Source organism: Crocodylus siamensis, chromosome 5 (assembly GCF_052110815.1).
Source record: "Crocodylus siamensis isolate JL-2025a chromosome 5, ASM5211081v1, whole genome shotgun sequence".
In the NCBI taxonomy this organism is placed as follows: Eukaryota; Metazoa; Chordata; order Crocodylia; family Crocodylidae; genus Crocodylus; species Crocodylus siamensis.
This window is the reverse complement of record NC_143399.1, coordinates 183,280,218-183,306,053: the sequence shown is the minus strand read 5'-3', so window position 1 is coordinate 183,306,053 and position 25,836 is coordinate 183,280,218. Positions and strand designations below refer to the sequence as shown.

Below are 25,836 nucleotides of genomic sequence, written 5' to 3'. Positions count from 1 at the left end.
TCAAAATGCACACCTGTGTACTTGCTAATTCATAATTTGTGCCAGCTTTTTAGAAAGCCACATGGCTAAGCAATAGGAAACGTTTAGTTTTATAATTTATTATAAATATAGAGGACCTGGAACGTTTTCCTCAATTCTTTCTTTCCTTCCTGTATTCTTTAGCTAGGTTCATATTAGTGGCATCTTCCAGCATACTTGCGTTGGCCAGGGATGGACAGAGGTGTGTACCCTGTCTGCCCTAGCTGGGCTGGTAGAAGCTCTGAGGGTAGACACTGTTAAACTGGTAAAACTGATTTATTTATTTTTTTAAACCAGTGCTGCTTTTTTTGCTCCTGCTCAGTAGCATAGGTATACTAACTGGAAAGGCAGTCTTGAAGAGGTATTTTATATCCATGCCAGGAATGTTTTGCTTCTATGGAGTACTGCATTCCTGTGCCAGTAACATTCTTGTGCCAGTAAAATGCTCCTAGTGTGGACATAATTGGTTATCTTAAAACACTTACTAGAATATAGCCTGTAAAGAGAAACTGATCTTGAGGTGCTAAGTGCTGGTCACTTTCCATTGTTTTTGGGACACTTATCATAGCTTAAAGCATTATTTCTCAACCTATGGGTTGCAACCCAAAAGTGAGTTGCAAGAATATATGAAAGGGCTGCAAACAAACTTTAAAAATGAATCAATAAACTTATGGATTCTCCTTCAGAGGAGAAAAACATGGGAAACTGTTTTTTCTGGCAAGGGACAAGGCCCTTGTCAGAGTTCCAGCCTGTAAGGGATTGCTTTGGCCCCCTGCTGTCCCGTACATTGGATGTCGGGGGGTAGGCAGCGGGTTGGGACTGGTGATCAGTGTTTACAAATGGGTCCTGATATAAAGAAGGGTGAGAACCACTGGCTTAAAGGACTCTCACAGTAGTGATTCAGTCGGAGTCCAGCCACTTACAGGATGCAGAGAGAGCACCCATAAGAACAGTGGAGCAGTTACGGCTTTCAGTAACCTTCAGAGAACCTAACCATTCCACAGGGTCTTGCCCAAAGCTAAAGTGTTTGAGCCTATGTAGGTACACGCCTATGTAGAATTAAATAAAGTGGCCCAAGCTTGCATCCAAAATCCTTCTGTGCAATGGTGGGATAATGTCCATCAGAGACCAAGGTTACAGAACATTTGTGTGCTGATAACTTTCTGGAAAATTTGAACTTCAGATTTTTTTTTTTTTTCAAGCTTAGGTTCCCCCATAAGCCTCCTCCCCCATTCTAAATAGACTAGGAGAGTGGGCATGAGGAGAGTTTTGGATTTTTGATGAAGCCATTTGTATTTGAAAACTGGGCACTGAGTTTGCAGAGCAGAAAACGAGAGTTGGCCCTAACATCTCACTGAGGCAGCAGTGCATATATTCCTAACTAAACATGCACTCTACAAAATGTGTTTTAAGAGAGTCTCTGAGCTTTGTCCAATTCACTGTTGCGCCCTTACCTCCCTCCACCCGAGTGATCTATACTGCTGCTGAGGGAGTGGGGATCAGGGCATCAAGGAGCAGGATAGATATTGCCTTCCATGGAATAATGGATTCCCATCTTAACAGATACAGGGATCTCTGGGATTGGAAAGCATTATCCTCTGGCTGCTCTCTAAACTCCTAAGCCCTTCTTTCATTGCCCTCTGAAAGCAATTCCATAAGACCTATATTTTTTCCTGCGCCCTGTACCTGACTGTGGGTATCTTCATAGAAGAATATTCAGTCGGTTTAGCTAAATACATCTGCTCTACAGTCACAACCAGTGCGGTAGAAGTAGATGTGTTGTTACTGCCTATTTATGATTCATTCCTTGTAAAATACCTGTCTCTACCTAGACAGTAGTTGCAACAGCATTTTTACAAAAACGTATTCCCTCCCTCATCTTACATGCACAATACTGTGGATTTGGAGTGATGTAAACAGTAATACAGAGAGCAGGTATTGCCTTGGCCATTTCTCCTTTAAAAGAAAATAATACATTGCAAAACCTCAAGACACTGCAACTTCAGAATTGTCCAGGCTTAAAATCAGTCCAGAAATATAAAGGCTAAAGTTCCAAGAGCAAGGTTAACTCAGCTGGTACAGAGTTACTGATGCACACGAAGTATGTTCTGTTGTTTCATTTTTCCCATTAAATGTGAAGCTGAATTTTATTTATTTTCAGTGTTTCCCATAAAATGTGCTTGATTGGCACTGCAGCCAAAGCAGTGCATCTGTTGGCACTTTCACTTTTGTATTTCTAAAACCCTCCTTTGCTCCTTTTAAACAAGCAACCTTAAATTCATTCATAAAATAAAGATTTTTCATTGGCTAAAACTGGCCAAAAATGGACTCAGGATTAAACAATTCGGATCTCAGTCGAATTCAAAATGCTCAATAGAATGGATATTAGGAGGAAAATATATATTTAAAAAATTGAGTTGGAAATTCATTTGTGAAATGTGTGCCCAAGATAATGTACAAAATGGATCCAGTTCATAAATGGTTTCATTTATTTGTGTGTACGTGTGTGTCTATGTGAAGTGGATTGAGTCAGTAAACTGACTGCTAGTAAATCCTGTTTTATAGGGCAGGCAGTGACAAAAGACAATTCCTGTTACTAGAAAGAAGGATTATGGAATTGGTCCAACTCATGAGAGCGGTATAAGTAAATATTCATATGGGGAAAGAACCGCTAATAGCTTGGAGGAGGTGGGGAATAATCAGATAATAGTATTTTAATGACCTACGATTACGTTCTTAATTTTGCCCTTAATTCTCCCTCCACATACATTCCCAGAAAGCTTCACTCATCACTATGCTTTTCTCTCTTAGTTGACTTGTTTTTTTACTGTTAGTGGAATTTTAAATGCAAGTCTACAAAACCTTGTTGTTTAACTTGACAGTTTGGAGCTGTCAGCTTGTCTGGTCACCCATGCTAGGCAACTGGTACAGCTAATTTTTTTTCTGTAGTATGTGTCAAATGATGTGGTCTATGGGCTGACTCTGGCCTGCTGGTCACGCTCCCCTGGCTTGTACCTGCCTGTGTGCACAAGTTACGCATCTGCTTGCTGGTAGCTTACCAGGAGAGAGCATGAGCCAAATTCCTCCTGTTTTTCCCTACAGACACAAGTGGATACCATTTCTTAGCCACTCTTCCCATGTCCTTGCTCTGCGCCTGCTGACCTCAAAGACTGCCATCAGGATGCTGAATGTTTACTTCCTCTGTTCTGAATTGTTTATTGTTAAATAGCTGCCACGTTCCACGCAGAGCCAGCTTGCAGATGGCTCTAGGATTTTTAAATAACCTTTAGCGACCATCTCTGCCACTGAGAGACACGCCTGTTTGTTGCCTAGGGACTGGGAGAGACGGGAAACTGGGTTAGATGGACCTGTGGTGTGACCCAGAATAGCATTTTTTTTTATGTTCTTAGGATAAAGGTGTTGGGAACTATAAATAGACCTAGACGAAGCAGGATGTGGGGGAAGACGCTCAGAATATACTGTCCTTGGGAGGGGAGGAGTACTATTAATAGAACACCTTTATCCTAAGGCTTTGATTTGGAGTGGGGAAGAGAGTACACTGTTTTCAGTTCAGTTTTGATTACCAGCCTGAGGTCTACTCCTTTCTAATTGCAACAAAAACCTACATTTGTTATCCTCAGAATACAAGTAACTGTAGGGTCTTTCACTGTATTGTATGTAAATGGGTGTCTTCTGTATAAGGGAGTGTATAGATAGATGCCCTTGCGTTGGTGGCTGGTATATGTGGATTTGCTTAGATATAAGTAGCTCATAGTACTGGCAAAGATCTTCAGGGCTCTTGAGTCTAGCCCCTGCAGCTATAGGCAGCTGCCATACAGAATCATAGAAAATGAGGGTTGGAAGGGACCTCAGGAGGTCATCTAGTCTGACCCCCTGATCAAAGCAGGACCATTCCCAACTATATTATCCCAGCCAAACCTTTGTCTAGCTGGGTTTTGAAAACCTCCAAGGATGGAGAGTCTGCAACCTCTGTAGGTAGCCTGTTCCAGTGTTTTACTACCCTCCTAGTGAGAAAATTCTTCCTAATAGCTAACCTAAACTTCCCTGGTGGCTGCAGCTTGAGACTGTTGCTCCTTGTTCTGTCATTTGCCATCACTGATAACAGTTTAGCTCTATCCTCTTTCATACTGCCCTTCAAGTAGCTGAAGGCTGCTATTAAATCCCCTCTTAGTCTTCTCTCCTCCAAAATAAATAGGCCCAGTTTCTTCAACCTCTCCTTATAAGTCGCATCCTCCCAGCCCCCTCCCCATTTTTGTTGCCCTCCACTGGACTCTCCAATTTGTCCACATCCTTTCTGTAGTGAGGGGCCCAAAATTGAACACTACTCCAGATGCGGCCTCAGCAGTGATGAATAGATGGGAATAATCACTTCCCTTGACCTACTGGCAACACTCCTACCAATGCAGCCCAGTATGCCATTAGCCTTCTTGGCAACAAGGACACACTGCTGGCCCATATTCAGCTTATTGTCCACTGTAACCCCCAAGTCCTTTTCTGCAGAGCTGCTGCCCAGCCAGTCAGCCCCCAGCCTGTACTGGCACTTGGGATTGTTCTGTCCTAAGTGCAGGACTTTGCACTTGTCTTTGTTGAACCTCATGAGATTTCTTTTGGCCCAATCCTCCAATTTGTCTCGGTCACTGAATCCTGGCCCTACCCTCCAGCGTATCTACTACTCCCTCCGGCTTGATGTCATCTGCAAACTTACTGAGGGCACACTCTGCCATCTTCCTGGGTCATTGATGAAGATACTGGCCCTAGTTCTGACCCCTGGGACACTCCACTTGGTATCGGCTACCAACTAGACATCGAACCATTGATTACTACCATGTGAACCTGATGCTCCAGCAAAATTTGTTTCCCTTGATTGAACATAGCAACCAGAACTGTACACAGAAGGCTTTACCAGTGCCTGGTAAAAAGGCATGAATGTTTCCCTAGCTCTGTGGGGAAATCCGTACCCGATGTGTCCTAGTATCAAATCAGTGATTCAGTAATCTTGTGCTCAGCTAATACTCTGGGGTCTGTCTTCTCATTTGCTTCCAACTGATGAACATCCTCCTTGTAACAAACTCTTAGTAGTCCAAATACGTGATATTGCACTTTGTAATAGGAAAGGTATAAATCTTACTCCAGGACTCCAGGTTATCCTGTTCTTCCTGTACAGTATTCCCATCCTACTTTACAGCACCTTCTTTTGTTACCAGTACAACATCCTGTTACCAATACAACATTAGCATACTTCTAGCTTTGTGCCAAGGTCTTCATTTAAGTTATTTAATAACATCAGCCCCAAGACTCCCCCTCCCTAGGGAATTCTGCTTGTAACCTCCCTTGTGCCCAGTAGCTTTCATTTCAGCATGGGCTCACATCTGTCTTACAGTTATTGTACTAGCTGCAGTTTAAAACTAATCTTGGCTGTTTTCCTAATATCTGGCTAGGCAGAGGAAATGCAGATCTAGTCTAGAAACTTCCTAAAGACGGGGATCAGGCTAGGGTGGTGTTATCTGCCATTGACCTCTATCCTGATGGGCAAAATGGAAAATATTAGGGAGCAAATGGAATTGACATAAGGAAAGCTCCAAAGTGTGGGTCTCTTATGGGGTGAGTAGGTGGGGCTCACAGGCTAGTATAATATGGAGAACTGTGGTATGATGCTGGGGGTGATGCTGGGAGATAAGTTTGCTGACTTGATGGAAAAGCTTGATGGTCAGGAGCTGCTGCTTGTTTCTTCTAATTGTTTCGTGTCTGTCACTGATTCTGAATGTTGCTGAAAACTGATTGGAGGTACACAAATGTCTGTAAATCTGCTTTTTAATATGGTTTTTCCTTTTTTGCTGTACGCAAGTTACTTTTAATTGTGTTGACTGGGGAATCTGTTTAGAGATTTGGTAGCTAGCACGTTTAGGTCCTAAAATATCCTCTCCCAAGCACAGTGGCTGCCTATATTAGTTCACCAGTTGAATTCTGGGTATGTCCTGTCAGATAACTTTCTGTGCAGAGCTTTTCCTCTGAACCTGCTTTTTCTTACTTAGTTAAACCATAAAGGAGTCCCATGCCTCTCCAGTTCTTGCCTGGTTCAGCAGCTGCTCTAGTAACTCCTTCTACACAGATAAAGACAAAAACCCCTTTCTGCTGGCAACAGCTTCTGCTTTTGGAGCATGTGCTTTGACTCTAGTAGCATTTACACATAGATTTGACCACTAGTAACATTAGTTGTGTGTTGTAGCTTTAACAAAGCTTCTAATTGGTGCATGGTACTGTAGTGCATGCTGTGTGGCTCTCTATGCAGTGTACCTGGTAAGGTTTGATTGCACTTGCACACAGTTTCTGATGTGACTCTTCATGTTTCCAGTTGCGGATAGTCCAACTCCTCCTCCCCCACCACCTCCAGATGAGATGCCCATGTTTGATGACTCTCCCCCTCCCCCACCTCCACCCCCAGTGGATTATGAAGATGAGGAGGCTGCAGTAGTTCAGTACAGTGATCCATATGCAGATGGGGACCCTGCATGGGCACCTAAAAACTACATAGAGAAAGGTAAGAGATTCATCCCAATTACATACCGCCACAGTGTCCATGTACTACTGATTGACTTGTAGACTACGAGGAAAGAATACCAAAATCTTCCTGCTCAGTCTCATCTACACTCATTCTTTCCTAACTTTTCAGTCATTGCAACCAGCCTAATCCTTGGTGCTATGCTAAAAGATCTTAAAAATATATTCGAGTACCGGAATGAAGTGGATAAATCTTTCATCATTATCTGTAAATTGGATTTCATTTGTTTATTTGTTAAACTGTTATACCAGCTAGTTATTTCAGCACTGCTGGACACCCACCCAGAAATAACCTCACTAAGTGCCCAGTAAGGGCAAACTTGTAAACTTTTTAACTCAATGAAATGATTTGCCATTTTAACTGTTAAAATGGAGTGATTAATATGGGAAATGCCTCCATTTATCTTAAATCCTACTTTCTTGTGGAGCTCTTTAAGCCTCATCCATAAGAATAGTCTTTTGAATAACTGAAAAGCCCATTTCTTACCTGTACGGTCATGCTGCGCTAGGAAAACATCAGTGTGGGACAGTGTTGGGCAGCAGTAAATCCCCTGTGACCTACTGCATTAAAATATTTGACTGCAGCCAGAAGATAGCTTCATGTGGTTCCAGAAAGTTTGAGGGATAGTCGGAATCTATTTTCTGTATGCAGTGGCAGCGATGTTCTTTTGAAAACAATGTTTTGTTTGGGGTTTTTTAACACCAGTTCATGGGGATCAGGGTAACTTTATACACTGGTAGCCAGATGGCTATACCACACCCTTCTCCATAGATATGTACCACAACTTCACTGTTTGAATTAAGGAAGGTGAAGCTGAACAATAGAAACAGATTTTAAGTTATTTGCATTATATACCAAAAAGTACCTTAAAAAAATCTTAAGTTTACCAAGTCAAGCACTCAAACATTGGGAAAGCCAGCCTTTAATTACATTATTATATGGTATTTTGTCCTGGCTTGCTACCCCATTTAGCATATGGGCTGGACTGTCTACTTGGTGTGCATCAGGGCTGTAGGGTGAAGGACGAGGCTACTGCCTATTGGATCATGCTTCATTTACTGCAGATGTTTGAAGGCACACTGCAAATGTGGCAGGGGACTGCATGGAAGAGATGGCCTTGCAGTAAAAGCTGCTGAATGTCTGCCAGCTTGGAAATTTGGCAAGTCTCCAATCTGAGTGTTTGATATAGACTTCATATCCCTTCCAAAATACTGCTTAAAACATAGAACCACATTCATTGGCAGTGTGGAGGTCTGTAGATCCACAGAAGTCCTCTGCTCCTCTTGGCTCTTGCAGCAAATTCATCTGTTTAGTCCCATGCTTTAGAATTGACACTGAAGTTTGTACTACATGAACATTCAGTGAAGATCTAAGTCTTACTTTTGTATGGTTCTACTCATTGAAATAACTATAAATGATACTTCAATGAAGAGATGTGTCTGTTTGGAGCTATACCTGCTGATCTGAAGTAACGAACAGTTGTCTGTATGCGTTGCATTAGCTATTTATTTGCCTAAGTGATCTTTCCCTTAAATACTTTTATGAAGTCTCAAACAGTCATGCCTGCACAAGCTGGGTGATTGAGTGCTTAACTTGGCTTACACTTCTACTGTTTTTGATGGGTGAGAGAAAATGTAGCTTGAAATCTAATGAATCATGTTGATGGCAAAGAGACCCTGAGCACTGACAGACATGGAAAAACCAAAACAAAACAGCTCTTTACTGGAAGAGGAGGCACATTAGTTTGACCCAGCACTTAAGCACCCAATCTATACAGACGCTGAAGTAGGGGGTTTCGGTGCTTTTTATCTAAAGCATATTCAATCAGCTATGAGAGAAGCCCCAAAAAGCCCTGTTCAAGTGTGGAATCTATACAGATGTTGGGCACGCTGGCTCAAACTAATGCAATGCCTCTTCTGAGCATGCACTGTACTCAGTGTGGGATCGCACCAAGTTGAAAGTCAAGCACTGGGGGTTCCCTGCCACCCTGTTTGTAAGCAGCCACCAGGTATAGAAATATTTGTTATAAACATGGAGATCCTTAAGATGCCATTACAAATGTCATTCTAAAAATTTTCAAAATGCTGTTTTACTGGATACTATTCTGAACCAAACTCGCTCTCTCTCTACTCCATAGTTGTTGCTATATATGACTATACAAAGGACAAGGATGATGAGCTGTCATTTATGGAGGGTGCAATCATTTACGTGATAAAGAAGAATGATGATGGCTGGTATGAAGGAGTTTGCAATCGTGTGACTGGCCTGTTCCCTGGGAATTACGTTGAATCAATCATGCACTATGCTGATTAAAATCCTTTACTTTTCAAGTTGAGTCTTGTATTCGGTCATACCATGATTATCTGCAAGGGGTAACTAAAGGTAACAGAATAATCTTAATACACTTTAAGGAAAAATGTGCCCATCTCTTCAAGCCATCCTATTTTAATGGTATGATTGAATGTCCATCTCCATAAGCATAAGTCTCTGGAGACAGTTAGTCTGATCTGATGGCAGTTTGTAAAACAAGCGACTGTCTATTACTGGTTATACTTATTTACTTATGCATTGTTAATTTTATGACCAGCCTAAATATTTTGGGGAAGTAGGGTATAATATTTAATGAACCATGATACAGATTGTGCCATTACATTTTTCAGTGCAGCATGGTAACTAACACTAAGTTAGACTAACATATTAAAAATCTGGATGAAAAGTTTAATGTTAGTGCTGGTCATATTACTTTTTGTTTAGACTCTTGCTCATTCTTGAACTATACTATTTGTTTAAAGCATGCATACAGACTTATGTATTGAAATGATACTTTTTTTAAAAATCCAAGATGCTTCCAATCTGTTGTAATCTTTACTTGGAGTACTCTCACTAAAAGTTTATTGCAATGAATTGTTTGAGTCTCTAAGGTGTCCATGTGAATCAAAAATGGGTGGTCTTCTGTATGTGTAATTTGTACTCAAGTCTTTTTAAATGAGTTAAATTTGCATTATGACTTTTCCATTCATAAATATACAAGTGAACCAAAGGTCTCGTCCATTGCTTTGGTTTGCTTGGCAAAGTGATCTGAAGTGCTAATTTAACAAAAATATGGTTGTGTTATCGCTGGCAATACACTGAGATTAAAAGTGTTGTACCCTTAAACTACCATGGCAAGGGGCCAATGAAAGTGAAGTCATCCAGTTACCACAACCTCTCCTAAGATCCTTTGAAAATCTTAGCAGATCTTTACACGTAAGATGAGTACTTTGAAAGACGTTCTGACTGTGTCCAATGCACTCTTTAAAATAAATAGATGCAGTTCACTGAAACTGACGTTCTTCAAAACAAACTGCATGCTGGACCAAATAGGAGAAAAAATATTTTATGCTTGGACCCGGTAACAGGCCAAGTAAGGCAGAAAGAGCTAGCAGTCCTTTAACTATGGGACACGGGAACAGATATGCACATCCTGTTATGTTTTTAGTACTGGGAACTAACAGATGCACTTTGCCTTTCCTTTTGAGTTAAGGGAATTCAGGCAAAAGGTCAGATGGGATGTTCATCTCAGTTTGTACAAAGCAGTGTGTTGCTTAGGTTATCTGATGTAGAATATGCTGTAGTACTGGAGAATTATGTAGTAAGGATTGGTTTTGGACTTCAAAGTACTGTTCTAGTGAGGTATAAAATACACACACATCTGTAATAAAATGATGAAAAGACTGGTGGCTTGGAAATTTGGTTACTGAATTATTCATTTTCTAGTGGAAGACTGAATATTGAAACTCCTTCACCTGCCTCCATTGTAACTATTTCAAATGCTTACTGCCTTTTCTTGTTAACTATTAATCTGATTTTCTAAAAATTTAGCAACCAGTAACTTACCTGTATTTCCTTTATAAATTGGAAAGTTTCTTTTAATTTGTATATAACCTATTAAAGTTTATGTACAGTCTTTTATAATAAACCATTCTCCTATATAAAATTTTGGGTACTTCTGAAGTTTGACGCTGACAAAGCATTCAAGCCATTATCTATTTTCACAATAAAGCCTAACACACCATATATTATAAACAAGAAAGGGAAAGTTGAAGCACATTCATTTTAATACATTGATTATATTTATTTTTATTGTGGCCTTGTGCATTAACATTAAGTGTAAACAATGCCCCCACACAACATCAAAGTTTTCATTAAAACATTATACAGCATGAATAGAATTTAATAAATGGATTGATTGATTTCACAGGTGTATGGCTTCCTTCAATAAAACATCAACTTTTTTTTTTTAAAAAAAGTGCAACTCCAGTGGGGTCTTTCTTTCTTCTGTTTTTAAAAAAAATAATTTTTGGTAACCTGCACTGGAAGCAAACCACAATGTTCTAAAAGGAAATGTAGGCACCATCTGGTACGTAGCTGCCGCCAGAACTAGTGGAAGGAGTTTGTCACTTGTCTCTGGTAAGTACCATTTCTGTGAGTTGAATGAGGGCGTCTCTTTCAGGGGATGGTCGCAGTTTACTGATCTCTTTCATTGCTTCATGACAGTAGCGTTGGGCGAGGTAGTTTGTCTGCTGCACGCCGTCACTCTTAAATAAAACCACATGCAATATCAAAGTGGGAAACTAATTAAGGGCATCAAATAGGATTTCTTATTTCAACTACCAAGTGCTGCTGCTGATACTGTGAATAAGTTAAGGAGCCAACACAGCACCTTGCAGCAAGGCCTGTAAAGAGTGGTGGAAGGGAAGTAGTGCTTCTGTCTTCCTAGACTGCCTTTCATTATCTAAGGTCCTTCTACCACAGACTAGAGGCCAAGTTTAGTAGTAAAAGTATGTGTAAAATGGGGGTAGTGTTCCATGTGAATAAAAAGTAGCAATCTAATTTACTTTTCCGAAGCAAAATTACAGTAATTGTTATTTTAAACATACAATCAGCCTTTATATGGCAAGATAAATATTTTGCCTCTATTATCTCAGTTAAAATCTAAAATCGGAAGTTAACAGTAGTGAACTACAGCCACAATGTCTTTATTATCTGTTTAACTACTCAATTCTTCAGACTGGAGAGTAGCTATATTAATAAGAGTACTGGACTCAACAGAATCAATTTCATACAGTTTATTACATAAACACTGTTTATGTAATGCCAGATCTCTTTAATGCTATAACTAGAACCTACTTAAATCACAGTTTTGCAATTTTAGTGAAAATGACAAAAAACAGCTATTTCCACGATTGCTGCAAAAAGTGGTGTTGGCAGTGATTTTTTTCCCCCAACAATTCAAGCAATAAACCCAAACCCTTGAAAATAAAATGCTAGCTCCCCCATCGAAGGCAGCAGTCACTGCTGCTGCTACTGCTGTGGTGGCCTAGCCTTGCAGCCTGCCTTGGAGGTGAAGGCACCAGCTGGCAGAGCAGCACAAACAGGAACTGCAATAATGGCACCTGCCCCCTCGTGCCTTGACCAAGCAGTCAAGGGGTGGGACTACTGCAAAACGACACTGAAATTGGCTCTTCGGGCCCATGATGAGGCTGCAAAAATTGCTTTCTCTTGGTGGAAGTTAAGTAGGTCATTATCAGGAATCCAGGTTTTCCATTTCCCACAGAAAAACAGAGAAAACCATGGCTTCCCTGTCTTATCAGAGAAAACACCGATTTCCTCTTACCAGAGAGACCTGTAGATTCTCCACTTTAGCAGAGAGCTCTTGCAGGCTGGCACAGTTCCAAGCGGCAAGAGCTGATTGTACAAAGGGCAGAAAACCCCCAGCCCTGCCTGGAGGGGGAGGAAAAGGGGAAAGGGCACCACAGCACCTCTCTGCCCCCCACCTCAGCCTACTCCCAGGAGCAGGGGTGTCCCTCTATGGGCCACATACGCACTGGCTGGCTGGGGTGGGATTTGCACCACGCCCTGTGCTGCCTTCCTGCAGCCAGCCGCATGGCTTAGTGGAGCGCAGCAGTGGAGGTGTGGTGGCTGCCACAACCAGCCGCATATCTTCATGGGCATGGCTCCGCAGCAGCAGCTGCCACTTGCCACTGGGGGTGGGGGGTGGGATTTGCATGCAGCATCTGCCACTTGCCTGTGGAGCCATGTCTGTGGAACTGTGCGACTGTCTTCACAGCAGTGCCCCCAGATTTGGCGGGGGGGCGGCTTGTGTGCGACAGCTGCCTCCAGTCATGGCTCCACAAGTGAGAATCAGTGTTGGTGGTCACTGCGTGCAAGCCCCATCCCCCAGCTGGCATGCAGCTACCATCCCACACCGCCGTGGAGCCAGCTGCGGGGCACAAGCGGTGGTGTGATTAAAATTAAAGGCCACCCACAGCCCCCTCAACCCTCCTGATGCCCCTCACTCCCCCACAACAGCCCCCCAGCTGGGGGGTTTAAATTGGCATTTTTTAAATCTGAGAAAACCAGGATCCCTGGTCATTATCTATAACTAGTCTCTCTTCTTCCAAAGTGTTGTGCCAGTGAAGCATTTTTACCTTAGCAGCCAGTGTAAAGTCTAAAGCTATATAAAACTCTATCTTAAGGGACGTAAAGTTATAGATCTTAAACGTTACAGCATTTTTTTGAATATGCCACTGTTATCGAACTAGCTGAGGCAGTGAATTCCAGCCTCACTTGGGAAATTACAACTCTTACCTGGAGTACATATTCCCGTGCACGTTCAACATCTCCTGGCAAACTGAATCTCCTCATTATCATAGCATTAATTTCTGGAAACTAAGCAAAGAACATAGGTAGCTGGCATCTCTTCCATGTGTAGTTTTCTCTTCACTATTTCACTAGTTACAATTACATTAATAAGTTAAAAGGGGTAATAAATATACAGTAGCTGTCCCCTGCATCCCCTCTTGAACTGCCTTAAAAGAAGCACATCAGAAAGTTGGACTGGGTGGGGGAGTCTTTGCCAATCTTCATTTCTCTTACTGAATTTGGGGGCTGTTTTATACTGCAGGCTGCAGTGTAGCACAGGTACCCATGTTAACCAACCTGGTAAAAATGTAGTTTGTATTGAATGCTGGTGCTGTGGCTAACTTACCCTGTGCTGAGCTCTGGGTTGTAGCCAGACTGCTCCCAATACCCAGTCAAGCTAGTGTTGGTACCTGCTTTGTGCTATACTGCAGCATAAATCAAACCTCTTCCCACCACACCAGTGAGGATACTTTGTTTAAGATATTTAATTATGGGAGAAGTGCCCATTTGTCTAAAGTAGCTGACAAACAAGATGTCCAAGTGGTTTTACTTTCACACAATGGTAATGTTCCATCTTGATTTCTAGAGCTAGCCGGACACAGGAAATGAAAAGAAAAACACTTCTCCCATTTGCTGTGGATCAGATGTCTCCATAAACTACCTAGAATTGGACCAAGATCATTTCCCCTCACTGTTGTGTATTTGATCTGCCTGACTGGCAAGCCAAATAAAGTTAGTTATTTGGGCAAATCACTGTCCTCAGGCAGAAAGTCAGCGAGTCCTTTACTTCCTTCAGATGTCATGCTGGAAGGTCCTTGGCATCAGTGTGCATTTTACAACAGATGAAATGAAATTGCTCTTTTCTACGTGAGGCAGTTAAGATCAAGCCAAATTTTAAATCTGTTTTATATACTTACAGGGTTCTGGTTTCATTGTACTGCCTTTAATATTTTGAGCCAGGGAAAACTTGTATTGGGAAATGGTAGCCTTTCAGGGATATGATTTCAAGTTTCTTAGCATATGATATCTTAATTATAATTTTCATATTATCTTCCCCTCTTAGCTTATTTCTGACAACATAGATTATGCACATGCTTTGGCTTTTTAAAGAACATATATTATGCAAAGCTATTCTTAGCTATTATGTGCAGATTTAAAGGGTAACATATAAATATTTGGAAAGAGTGCTTACATTTGTTCTAAAGTAGCTTTATGAGAGAGACTGAAAGATGCTAAGAATGTTTAAAATACAACTACTTAAAAATATGGAGAGTTTAATGAGAAGCAGGAATTATACCAGGTAAACAATCCAACATCCTGTCGATCCTAGCTCTCAAGTGTTAAATAACCTGTAACTGCATTTGAGGGAGTGTGACATGGACATTATTCGTACAAAACAATCAACATTTCTACAAGTCAAGGTAATTCACAGAAAAAAAAGTTACTAATAGCTGCAACTGGAAAGGCAGAGACTACTCCAAAATCATTTACCATTTATAAGGTATGAGGAAAAGGTACTATTCATAATGCTTTTATAATGTTACCATTTATAAAAGCATCTTCAACAGCCAGTAAGCTGGACAAAATGGTAGGGCAAGAGAAGCACATGTTTTATTTCCTTTGGGAAAAAGTATTGCATTTAGCAAAAGATAGTTTGAAAGGTGTTAAAAGTGTGCACTATTTTCAATATCTGTCTCGAGTTATTCTTCTGTTGAGTGCAAATGGAGACATCTCTTGCTGGAAGCACAAGTAGTGTCTACTAGGGCTGTGCCAAGTTTCGGTTGCTGATTCGATTTGGCGGAGACTTACCCGATTTGGTGGCTGAATCTCCAAATCTGAATCAGATCAGGAGACCCTTTAATCTCTCCAAATTGAATCGGAACCCTCAGAATCGACAGATTCAAAAAGATATGACGATTCGAACATAGACAAAGTTTTAAATGTTTTTTCTTCATACCTCTAGATAGCAGTCGGCTCATGAGTGCTGTGATGCTGGGGCTCATGGAGCATCCCACAGAAACATGGAGGGGCTCCCCAGTGCACTCAGCAGCAGACCTGGAAGTGGACCCAGAAGTACTTCCCTCCAGCTCGGCAACTTCTGCCTCCTGGGTCTGGGGGAGCACCTGGGGTCCCCCCACACCTGATCACTGAGCTGTGGGGGGGCCCTCCAGTGCGCTCAGTGGTGGACCCGAAGTGGACCGAAAGTACTTTTGGTTCACTTCCGGGTTCCCCGATAAGCACGCGGGGGCCCTCCTGTGCTCCTGTGGGATGTTCCACCTGCCCCACCATCTCAGTGTTCACGAGCTGCACCTGGTACCTCAAGGTATATAGAAAAAACATCTAAATCTGTGTCCATGGCTGAATCGCCGATTCTCTGAATCGGCATTGAATCTTCAGATTCGGATTCAGCTGAATCGAATCAGGGACAGTGATCCAAATCAATGAACTGAATCACTGTCTCTGATTCAAATCGAATACGGCCTATTTTGCACACCCCTAGTGTCTACCACTAAGTTATATAAACAAACTGAGCATATCACTTAAATCTGTAGCATCTCTTTACTAGCTTCTTCCAATGTGTCCTGTAGAAGGACAGCTTGATTAAGCACTGGCAATTTCCTTTCATCATCAAGATTTAAAGGCTGTCACAATGTTAAATGTTCTACAAAGGAAAAATGTGAGGTTCTTAGTTTAAAATAAATGAAAAAACCCTAAAGACATTACATTAATTTTCCCCTGCTATTCTATCTTACTATTAATAATTAGGGTCTGGCCTACCTTAGGAAACCTGTGAAATTAAGACTTAGAAATCAAACTAAAAGCCAATAATTGAGAAGAACAAAATCCACTCCTTCAAGCTTTTCTTATCCATAATTTTATCTTATCTCACTATGTAAAGTAAAATATCTTCAGTTTCTTCTACTAGTAACCTAGCTGGACTGGTGAAAGTGGCTAGTGGCACTAACTCACAAACAACCAAAACCTGATGAAATCCCTCAGTTGTAAAACAGGTGATTTCAGAATGGAAGCTTATTAAATGACAGCATTAACAGTACCAGGTGACTATTTATCTTGGCATGAAAAACAGGACCTGCCTTGACCATAGCTGCTTGTTGAAGTTTTTATAATGTTCCACCTACAGTGCAGTCAGAAGACCTTTTTAATGGGGAATATTGTTACTAACCAATGAACAAGTCTGACTGCTGAGAATAATGTAACCTGATTTATTCATCACAGCAAATTAAGTCAATGGGAACTAAATTGTTGACTTCAGTTAGGGGGAACTGAGGGTAGTAATCAATCTATATGGACATATGCCACAACAATCCCTACTCATCTACTCACTTTCTAAATTAAGTTTTAAAAAAGTTCAATACATTAAATAACAAGGTTATTCAAAAGCTTGTTGCTGATCTTAAACTGCCTCTTCTTGGGTGGTATCATGTCTTCTTGTTCTATGTGGTGTCACTTCTACGCTCTTTATTGTCAAATACTAGGTCACACTTGGACAATATGCAAATATAAATAATACAGTAATAATTTCATCCAGTTCTAGACTAGAGTTATCAGCACTCCACAGGCTAAACAACTTCATGTTCTTTTAAGTCGTATGCAAAATTTGTATTTCTCTACTTGCTAGTATTCAGTTCTTTTGTATCCTCTTTACCTATTTATTGCTGTTCCTTTTTTAGTACCTCAGCTTTATATCCCTCTCCCTTTTTCCCTAGACAATGCTGAGCACAGATGATTAACTGCATTAGGGGCCAACTTTTTGGTAACTGTGCCACAAGTTAAGCCCTGCGCCCTCCCTGACTGCCACACCAATCCCCTTTCCCTGCTGGTCTGTTCCCGCCTTTCTGCCTTGTGTTGCCTGCTTCCTCCACAGCCTGCAGCTCGCCCCACACCTGCAGGCTGCCCACCCGATTAACTGGATCTTACTGGATTTGAATGAGTCTTCATGAATCCCATGGCATATCCCATTACAACTGAAACTTGTAGACTGTGTAAAGTCTTGCTCTCAGAGCCAAGTCAGCCTCCCTTTTTTTTTCTTATGTGGCCACTGTCTTCTCGTCTGGTCTCAAAGAAGCTCTTTTGCTGTACTCTCCCTTGTGTGTATATGCATATCCTTCTTGTTCTCACTTAGGACAGAACACTCCCATGCACCTGTACAGGCTGGGAACCAACTGGCTAAGCAGCAGCTCTGCAGAAAAGCACTTGGGGGTTACAGTGAACAAGAAGCTGAACATGAGCCAACTGTGTACCCTTGTTGCCAAAGTGGCTAGCAGCATCCTGAGCTGCATTAGTACAAGCATTGCTGGCAGATCAGGGGAAGTGATTATTCCCCTCTATTTGGCCTCGTCTGGAGTACTGTGTCCAGTTTTGGGCCCCTTACTACAGAAAGGATGTGAACAGGTTGGGGAGAATCCAGCAGAGGGCAATGAAAATAGGAGGCTGGGGCATAGACTTCTGAGAGGCTGAAGGAACTGGGCTTATTTAGCCTAGAGAAAAAACTGAGAGGAGATTTGATAGCAGCCTTCAACTACCTAAAATGTGGTTCCAGCAAGGGTGAAGCTAGACTGTTCTCAGTGGTGGCAAATGACAGAACAAGATGCAATGCTTTCAACTTGCAGCAAGCGAAGCTTAGGTTAGATGCAAGGAAAAACTCTCAAAAGGACAGTAATAAAGCCCTGGAACATGCTACCAAGAAGGAATGTGGAATCTTCATCTTTGGAGGTTTTTAGGACCCACATAGACAAAGCTTTGGCTGGGATGATATAGTTGGGGATAGTCGTGCTTTGAGCCAGGGGTTGGACCGAGGTCCCTTCAACCCTAATAATATTCTATGATTCTTTCCTTCCTCCCCCAGAAGAGTTTAAATACACCTAATGAAGGCCTGTGTTATTACAGGTAGATAGAAAACTTTCTTAAGTGCTTTATCACCTATGACATACCTTCTGCCCTGGTGAAATCAGGAACTAAATCACTGGTTTCATTTGGAACTGATAGTGCTCAGTCTCTCTATATGGACAGATGCCTCTGTATGGAACATACCTTTTGCCCTGGTAAAATCAGCATTGTGGTAATCAGCAGTTGATGCTGTTGGTTTGAGTTATTGCTGCAGTGAACAAATGTGCAGACTTCCAGTGTATAACTCTTCAAACTTTCTGCCCAGTCATTCCCAGACTCCTTCCTAACTTATAGGGGTTAAGGAAGGCTGCATGGCCAACAGCTGCTTTCACTTTTTTTATTGTGCAGATAAACCCATGACGTACACAGGATACTTGCAAACAGGAAAAAAAATACTGCTCTACTCTTAAAAGGTGCAATAGTAATTATAACGCATACCATTCCCTTTTATAATGCATTCTGCAAGGGGTTCTTAATGTGCTTTACAATCACTATTTACGTAACGGGCCTCCTGCAAGGGCTGGAAGGCAGGCTCCTCATTTGAATGGTATTTTATGAACATTTCCGGACAAATTTTTCTGCTATTTTCCAGGATTATTTTTCAGCATTTCTGCATTACAAAGAAATGCCATGATATCAAAGGTACTTTGTTTCAAGTTTCCTAACAACTGGAAAATGTCATTTGAAATAACAATTTTGACTTCATTAGCAATAGCAAGTGAAAATAAAGTTAATGTCTCAGGTTATCACCACTAAAAGAGCAGAAGACAGGAGTACCTGTTTCTTTTTCAGTTAAATTACTTTCAAGACAAAAGTTGCAAGCTTACTTGTGTGACTACAGTGTCTCCATTAAAATCAGTCAGTTATGTTTCTCTTTCCATATAAATAGCAGAGAAACTTTTAAAAAAATAGGAAAGTGTGATCGGAAAGTCAGCAACCATCAGGAAAAGTCAGGGACAGATAAAGTATCTAAAACTGCTAGACTCATTACTGACTAGATTTTTAGTTGATGGTGTCCCTCTTAGTCAGAAATGAGATTTAGTTTTTGATCTCTACCTGTCGGCAAGCAAATAAAACTGGGCCTGTGGCCAATCCAAGCTTGAGATCCGCTGCCGTTGGCTTCCCCATTTGGTCAGCACACGACGTAAAATCCAGCACATCGTCTATTAGCTGAATAAAAACATACATACAGGTTAATTTAAACACACTAAAAAGGCCATATAGATGTATTTTAATTGTTACATCTAATTAGAATAGGATTTAAATAAATGGATTGCAGTTTGGTTTCAAATGCAGTTGTAAGAAGCATGCATTTTAGACTCTTCATTAGTTCAGTAGAAGCAAAGGAGGGAGTATGTTACCTGAAAAGCTATGCCAACATTTTTTCCATACTGATATGCAATCTCATGAACTTTTGGATCAGGGCAGCCCAGAATGGAAACCTGGAAAGAAGTATTAAAAAAAGGTTCTACTTAACATTCACTTTCAATATATCCGATTGTATTTGAGATGTAGCAAGCGTTTAGACAGTAAATGTCTGGGAAGAGAAAAGCCACATCAGCAACATTCCTGAGTATTAATTCTTGTGTATGCATATATAGCAACACAAATAATTTAATGTCATTAGAAAATAAGACCCAAAAGAAATGCAGCATTAAAAATATATTAAATTCTTAGCCAGTGATTCTGTCTTTCTAGACTTGCAGCACCCCTCAGAAAGTCCCAGTTCATAGCTTTCACTTGTTTCTGGACTACAGAAAAATGCTGAAGCAATTCCTCTGCTGCATAGCACTCAAGGACCACAACCACAACAAATGAGAAATTTTTTTACAACATGGATTCCTATTTGAAATCTTTCAGTTTATCTTGTGAATCACGTGTAGGTGTTTGCACACCTAAGAGTGCTAATACTGTATGGCACCCTTGAAAAGAACTCAGCATCTCAAGGTACCATGGCATTCTGTCTGAGAATCAGTGCACTAGACCAAAGCAACACTTATGAACAAACAATAAGGAAGCCTAAAGCAGGAGAAGTATTGGAGCTGCAGCTGCAGTAAGGGAAGTGGTTCTCGGGTTAAAAGTATAAGGCAACCCCCCCCAACCTAACAGACAAACTCTTAGTAGAATACCATATAGTATTTCTGAGGGGACAGAAAAATGAACTATGTTGCTATAATACCTTTGTCTTCATCAACTCTATATTAATTAAAGAGAAAGTACTTGTTTGAAACTTGATAGTGGGGTGTGCCAAAGTGTAAGACTGAATAAATACTGCTAAAATGTTGTACATTTGCTTAGAGACTGATTGGTGCCACTTGGTAGTCTAATTATTTCCAGGTCAATAAAGCAACTAAAGAGAGAAATCCATCCTACCTTCCTATAGGGAGACTAAAACTGCTGTGACTTAAAGCGGAAGAGAGAAAGGTAGAGACAGTTAAAAGACATTCTATCTGGTCTTACATTTTCACTGTTACAATGGGATCAGAGGAGAATATAAGAATGTATGTGCCACACTGGGCCAGACCAATGGTCCATCTAGCCCAGTATCCTGTCTTCAACAGTGGCACAAGTGGATGCTATAGAGGGAGAGCATTGAACTGTATCTCTCTAGAGCAGAGGCAGGCAAAATACAGCCTGGGATGATTGCCCAGGGCACTGACCTCCTCACCGAGCCCTGGCTGAAAAACCCACAGCTGGCGGTGCTGGAGATGGAGGTGTCCTAGGTGCACCAAAGGGTGATCCTGGCCCACATCACTTGTTTTGGAGCCCTGGACTATGCTAGACAGGGCTGGGTGTATCCCTCTGCACTGGCCCAGCACATGGAGCTGCCCAGGCTGTATGCTTCCTGCTGCATACTCCAGGAGGTAAAGGCTATTCTGCCACCCACTGCCCTTGCCTACATTGACCAGGTCCTGCGTCAGGACAGCCCCTGCCCCCAGTGTCCCCAGAGCTCATTGTGGGGCCTGTGCTTTGGCAGGTCCCACAGTCCTCCCTGCCCCACCACCTCAGCAGGCTGGGGGACACCAAACTGGTCCACTTCCAAACAGCCCACCACCTCCAGCGCTACACGCTCATGCTCTGCAGTTCATCACCATGTCCTCATGTCCTGCCCTGACAACAAATGGTGGGACACACTAGCTGAGGGCGGGGGAAGGGTCCATGGTGGACTAGCTTGTATTTCACCTTGATCCTATGAGCTACTGGGGACCTCAGTTGGCGGCTCCTCCACGGGGCTGTCTCCATGGGTGTATGTTGCACGCTTTACGGACACCTTCGACACTTGCCTTTTGCGCCCAGAGGGAGACTCTGGTGCAGAGCTACCTCATGTGCACCAGGTTGCAGCCCCTCTTCTGCCTCCTCCAGAACCTGCTGCTGAGGTTGTCTGTACTTCTCCCTGCACCTTTTCTTTTACAGACTCCCTGTCCATTGCCCCACCACGTCTTGAGACCTCTGGGTCAACCTCCTCACGGCTTTGGCTAAACTGGCCGTCTACAAGGCCAGAAAGGAGGCTCTGGCTGGAAGAACCCTGAGTGAGTGAGGGGGTGCTTTCCTGGCACTGCTCCACTCATGTATCCAGATGGAGTCTCACTGATTGGCATCCACAGGCTCCCTCGACTCCTTCAGGGGGCGGTGAACATTGGGCCACTGTGCTCTGTTCAGTGTCCTCATCTGATGACCTAGTTATTAATCTATAGCCCTACTCCTGTTTCTGCTTTCTTTTATTATTGTCCCAAGCAATTAGTTGGTATGTCTCCAGTGGCCTCCCTTAGTAAGGGAGGCTTATAGTTTTTCTGTGATGGGCTAAGGCCCATGACATCAAGGCATATCAAATAGGCCTGTCTTCAACAGTGGTAGAAGTCAACGCTACAGAGGTAGAGCATTGAACTGGATCTCTCAAGAGCAGAGACAAGCAAAACACAGCCTGTGGGCCAGAACTGGCCTGCCAGGCCATTTGATCCAGCCCATGAGACTCCTCTAAAACGCAGACAGTTAATACCCAACAAAGCGCCGGTGACAGGAGCTGTTGCCTGCAGGAGCTGCCAGCTGCAGCGCCAAGCAACTCTGGCTCTGGTTGGGTTTGGAGTTGGTCATGCCGTAACCTGACCTGCCCTGCCATGCCCCCACCCCCAGGCTAGCAGAGGTCTTCCCTAGTGCCCTGTGGCTGTTCCACAGTCCTCCCTCCATTTGAGAGTGGAAATTCAGGTAAGAACAGGCTGGGAGGGGCGGACCGCCAGCAATGGCCCCACTCTGTTTGCGGGACTCTGGCTCCATGCCTCCACATGCCACTCCTGGGTACAGGTTCCAGGAACACCACATAGAGGCATGGAACCGGCCCAGCCTGGTGGTGTGAGACTTCCCATGGCTGCTGGCACTAACATGCTCCCTGGCCAGGCTGGCTCCATGCTGCCATGTGGGTCCCAGCTATGCAGCTGGAACCACGTTCTGCTGGTCCCATGCTGCACCATGTAGGTTCACGTCTCACGTGGAATCATTAGCCAGAGCCAGGCCAGGCTGGCTCCGTGCTACATGTGGGTCCTGGCCCTGCAGCTAGGAACTGTGTGCTCCCGAGGCAGGCCGACTCCATGTGCCGTATGGGTCCCAGCTGCACACTGCAGCTGGGACAGGACCCACATGGTACAGCATAGCGCTGGCCTGGTAGAATGTGGTTCCTGGCTGCAAGGCCAAGACCCGCATGGCATAGCACAAAGCCAGCCCCACCTGCCCCACCCTGACTGTGGTGCACAGTTCCCAGCTGCAAGGTCAGAACCCATACAGTATGGCACGGAGCCAGGCCAACCTGGCCAGTCCCGTCCCAGTAGCACGCAGTTTCCAGCTGCAAGGCTGCGACCTGCACAGTGCGGCATAGGGCTAGCCCAGTCTGGCCCTGGAGAATGCAGTTTCAGCTGCGTGGCTGTGACTAACAGAACTGGAGCTGCGTTGTACCAGGATGGGCCAGGCTGGCGGCCGTGCCATATGGGTCTTGGCCTTGCAACCAGGAACTGTGTGTTGAAGCCGGGACAGGATGGATGGGGCTGGCTCCTCACCTTCCACCATACCCCCAATATACCCAGATCCTCCACACACAACTCCCACCATAACCCCCTCACACCCACCATATCCACACACACATACCAACACCCTCCCATCCTCTCCACCATACCCCCAAACACACCCACTCCCTCACAGCCAACACACTCCCACCCCCCACCCTAAACGCACATCCCAGACTCGCTTTCCAACCACACAGCCCCCCACATACACCCCGTACCTCCCCAATATACAAGAGTAAGAAAGTATTTTGAGCAATTATGCAATTGCCTCTAGATACACTATACAAACGCACTTAAATAGGGACAAGGTCGAACGGTCACAAACTCCTGCAAGACCGTTTCAGGCTGGACATAAGGAAGAATTTCTTTACTGTCTGAGCCCCCAAGGTCTGGAACAGTCTGCCAGCGGAGGTGGTTCAAGCACCTACATTGAACACCTTCAAGAGTAAATTGGATGCTTATCTTGCTGGGATCCTATGACCCCAGCTGACTTCCTGCCCTTTGGGCAAGGGGCTGGACTCGATGATCTCTCGAGGTCCCTTCCAGCCCTGATGTCTATGAAAAAAAAAATCTATGAAAAATATTTTTAAAAATACCATTAAAATAAGTTATAGTAGATGTTTGCTTTTTTTAGTCTATGATTTGTTTGCTTTTTTTCTAGTTTGAAGATGGTAAAGTCCCCTCCCAAAAGAAATAGTTCTGGGGCAAGGGGAAGGACTTCTGACAGCAGAAGTCAGGGATGGGATTTCTGGTTCTAAGATGGTGACTGGGGGAGGGGCACTTGAGGCCCTTAGCAGCTCACCACGAACTCGTTAAGCGGCCCTCCAGCCAAAATAATTGCCCAACCCTACTCTAGAGTAATCTATCCCCTATTCATTAAACTCGCTGGCAGCCACCATTATTGGTTTAGAGATGCCAGAGAAAACATCTCCAACCATTCTGTTAAACAGTCATTAATAAATCTTATAAGAACACAGAAACAGACTGAAAGCACTGAATATTAAGAACAAAAGTTTCCTTCCTAGAAGACATGAAGCCTATTGCAGGATCATTAACGCACACAGAATTTAGAAGCCTTAACAGGAAAGCACAAAGATGCAAAGAGAAACTGCGTACGGTTACTTCCAATAAATTATTCAAGCATACTACTGAAGAATATCTCCAAATATGGTGCAAATAATGTTTGAAGCAAAGAGAAAAGAACTTCTCACACTATAATTTCTAACAATGTGACAGTAGTTCCCTCCCCCAGAAATCTTTCTAGAAATCTAAAACGACATATGAGAATCTAGGTACCTTTCTGATTGCTACACAATGCCTCATATTATCTCACTCTCGAAAAGGGAAGGATATGCAAAAGAACATTCTGCTACTTCATCTGACTTCACCAGGCAACATTCTGGAGACAATCGAGGGTTGGGGAAATAGAGTAAACAAGGGATTTAAATGAGAAACACCACAGAGCATCAAAGAATTACCCAGTCTTTTATCCTCTTTCAAGGCTTGTCATTTTAAGATAGCGAACTCTTCAGGGTGAGCATTAGGTCTTTTCATGCGTCTCTGTACAATGCTTAGCCAACTGTGGTTGCTTTTGCAATACAAATAAAATAAGATCAGTACGGCATGAGAAACTTATGCCTCCTGACATTTTAATAACAGGTTTTGTTGACTGTTGTTTTTATTTTGGTAATTTAAATGGTTACTAGTAAAAATTCTTCCTAAATTGGTTATAGTCAAGGCTGTAATATCATTTTAACTTTTCTACTGAGCTTTGTGTTGATGATTTATATTGCATTCAGCTCTAGGTGAATATAATCCTATGTATTATTTTACTATTTAGAATTAGTACTTCAAGGTTCATTTACTATGTTGTATGTTAATCCTTCTTCCATTGAAAATAGGCTACCAAAAGGAAATGCCTTTAGGTATTACCTTTATATGAATAAGGGGATTTATCAAACAGTCTGTAATCGTGTCTGATGCAGTGGTAGCTCTATTACAGGGGTGAGCAAAATGTAGCTCAAGGGCCAGATGCGGCCCACCAGGCCATTCTATCAGGCCTGCAGGGCCCTTAAAAAAATTTAGAAAATTAATATTAATCTGCCCTGGGATGCCTGTCATGTGGCCCTCGATGGCTTGCTGAAACTCAGTAAGTGGCCCTCTGCCCAAAATAATTGCCTGCCCCTGCTCTATTACCTTGCATTTGTAACTGGACTTCACAATTTACTGCTAATGCACTTACTACGACATGGACCCCCACCCCCTCCCAATCAGGTGTTATTAGTCTCTGACAGACCAAAAGGGGTTTAACCTTTTTAGGGCCATGCAGAAAAATAACAGTTGTGCATGTGCCTGAGACAATGAAAATGCAAACATTAAATCTAGAGCCAATGACAACATGCAAAGGTGTAGACTACTCAGTTCAATCATGCTTCCTAGGGCAGACCCATCTATCCAGAGAGAGCCCTAATGCAGCCATGGGATTGAAGACAAGTGCAGCAGTTGTTGTGTGCAGATCAACTTGGGGGTTCAGGCCCAAGTCGGTGAAAAACTGAAGCCCCCATGAGATGCAACAGGCCATTTTGATAAAGAAAT

The 25,836-nt window shown here is 42.7% G+C and overlaps 2 protein-coding genes across 10 annotated transcripts in view; one reads left to right on the top strand and one right to left on the bottom strand.

The window, feature by feature from the left end:
- The window catches only part of ABI1 (abl interactor 1), a 115,683-nt gene extending 104,848 nt beyond the window's left edge, over positions 1-10,835 (top strand). For all 8 annotated transcript variants that reach the window (XM_090047398.1, XM_090047394.1, XM_090047391.1 and 5 more), the window contains 2 exons: positions 6,392-6,577; positions 8,736-10,835. In XM_090047398.1, coding sequence (XP_089903524.1) covers positions 6,392-6,577; positions 8,736-8,911 — 362 coding nt within the window. In that variant the 3' untranslated portion in view covers positions 8,912-10,835. The remainder of the gene's footprint in view (positions 1-6,391; positions 6,578-8,735) is intronic.
- The window catches only part of PDSS1 (decaprenyl diphosphate synthase subunit 1), a 35,929-nt gene continuing 20,780 nt past the window's right edge, over positions 10,688-25,836 (bottom strand). For both annotated transcript variants that reach the window (XM_090047400.1, XM_090047401.1), the window contains 4 exons: positions 19,552-19,632; positions 19,247-19,360; positions 13,229-13,309; positions 10,688-11,175 (listed from right to left, as the gene is read on the bottom strand). In XM_090047400.1, coding sequence (XP_089903526.1) covers positions 11,035-11,175; positions 13,229-13,309; positions 19,247-19,360; positions 19,552-19,632 — 417 coding nt within the window. In that variant the 3' untranslated portion in view covers positions 10,688-11,034. The remainder of the gene's footprint in view (positions 11,176-13,228; positions 13,310-19,246; positions 19,361-19,551; positions 19,633-25,836) is intronic.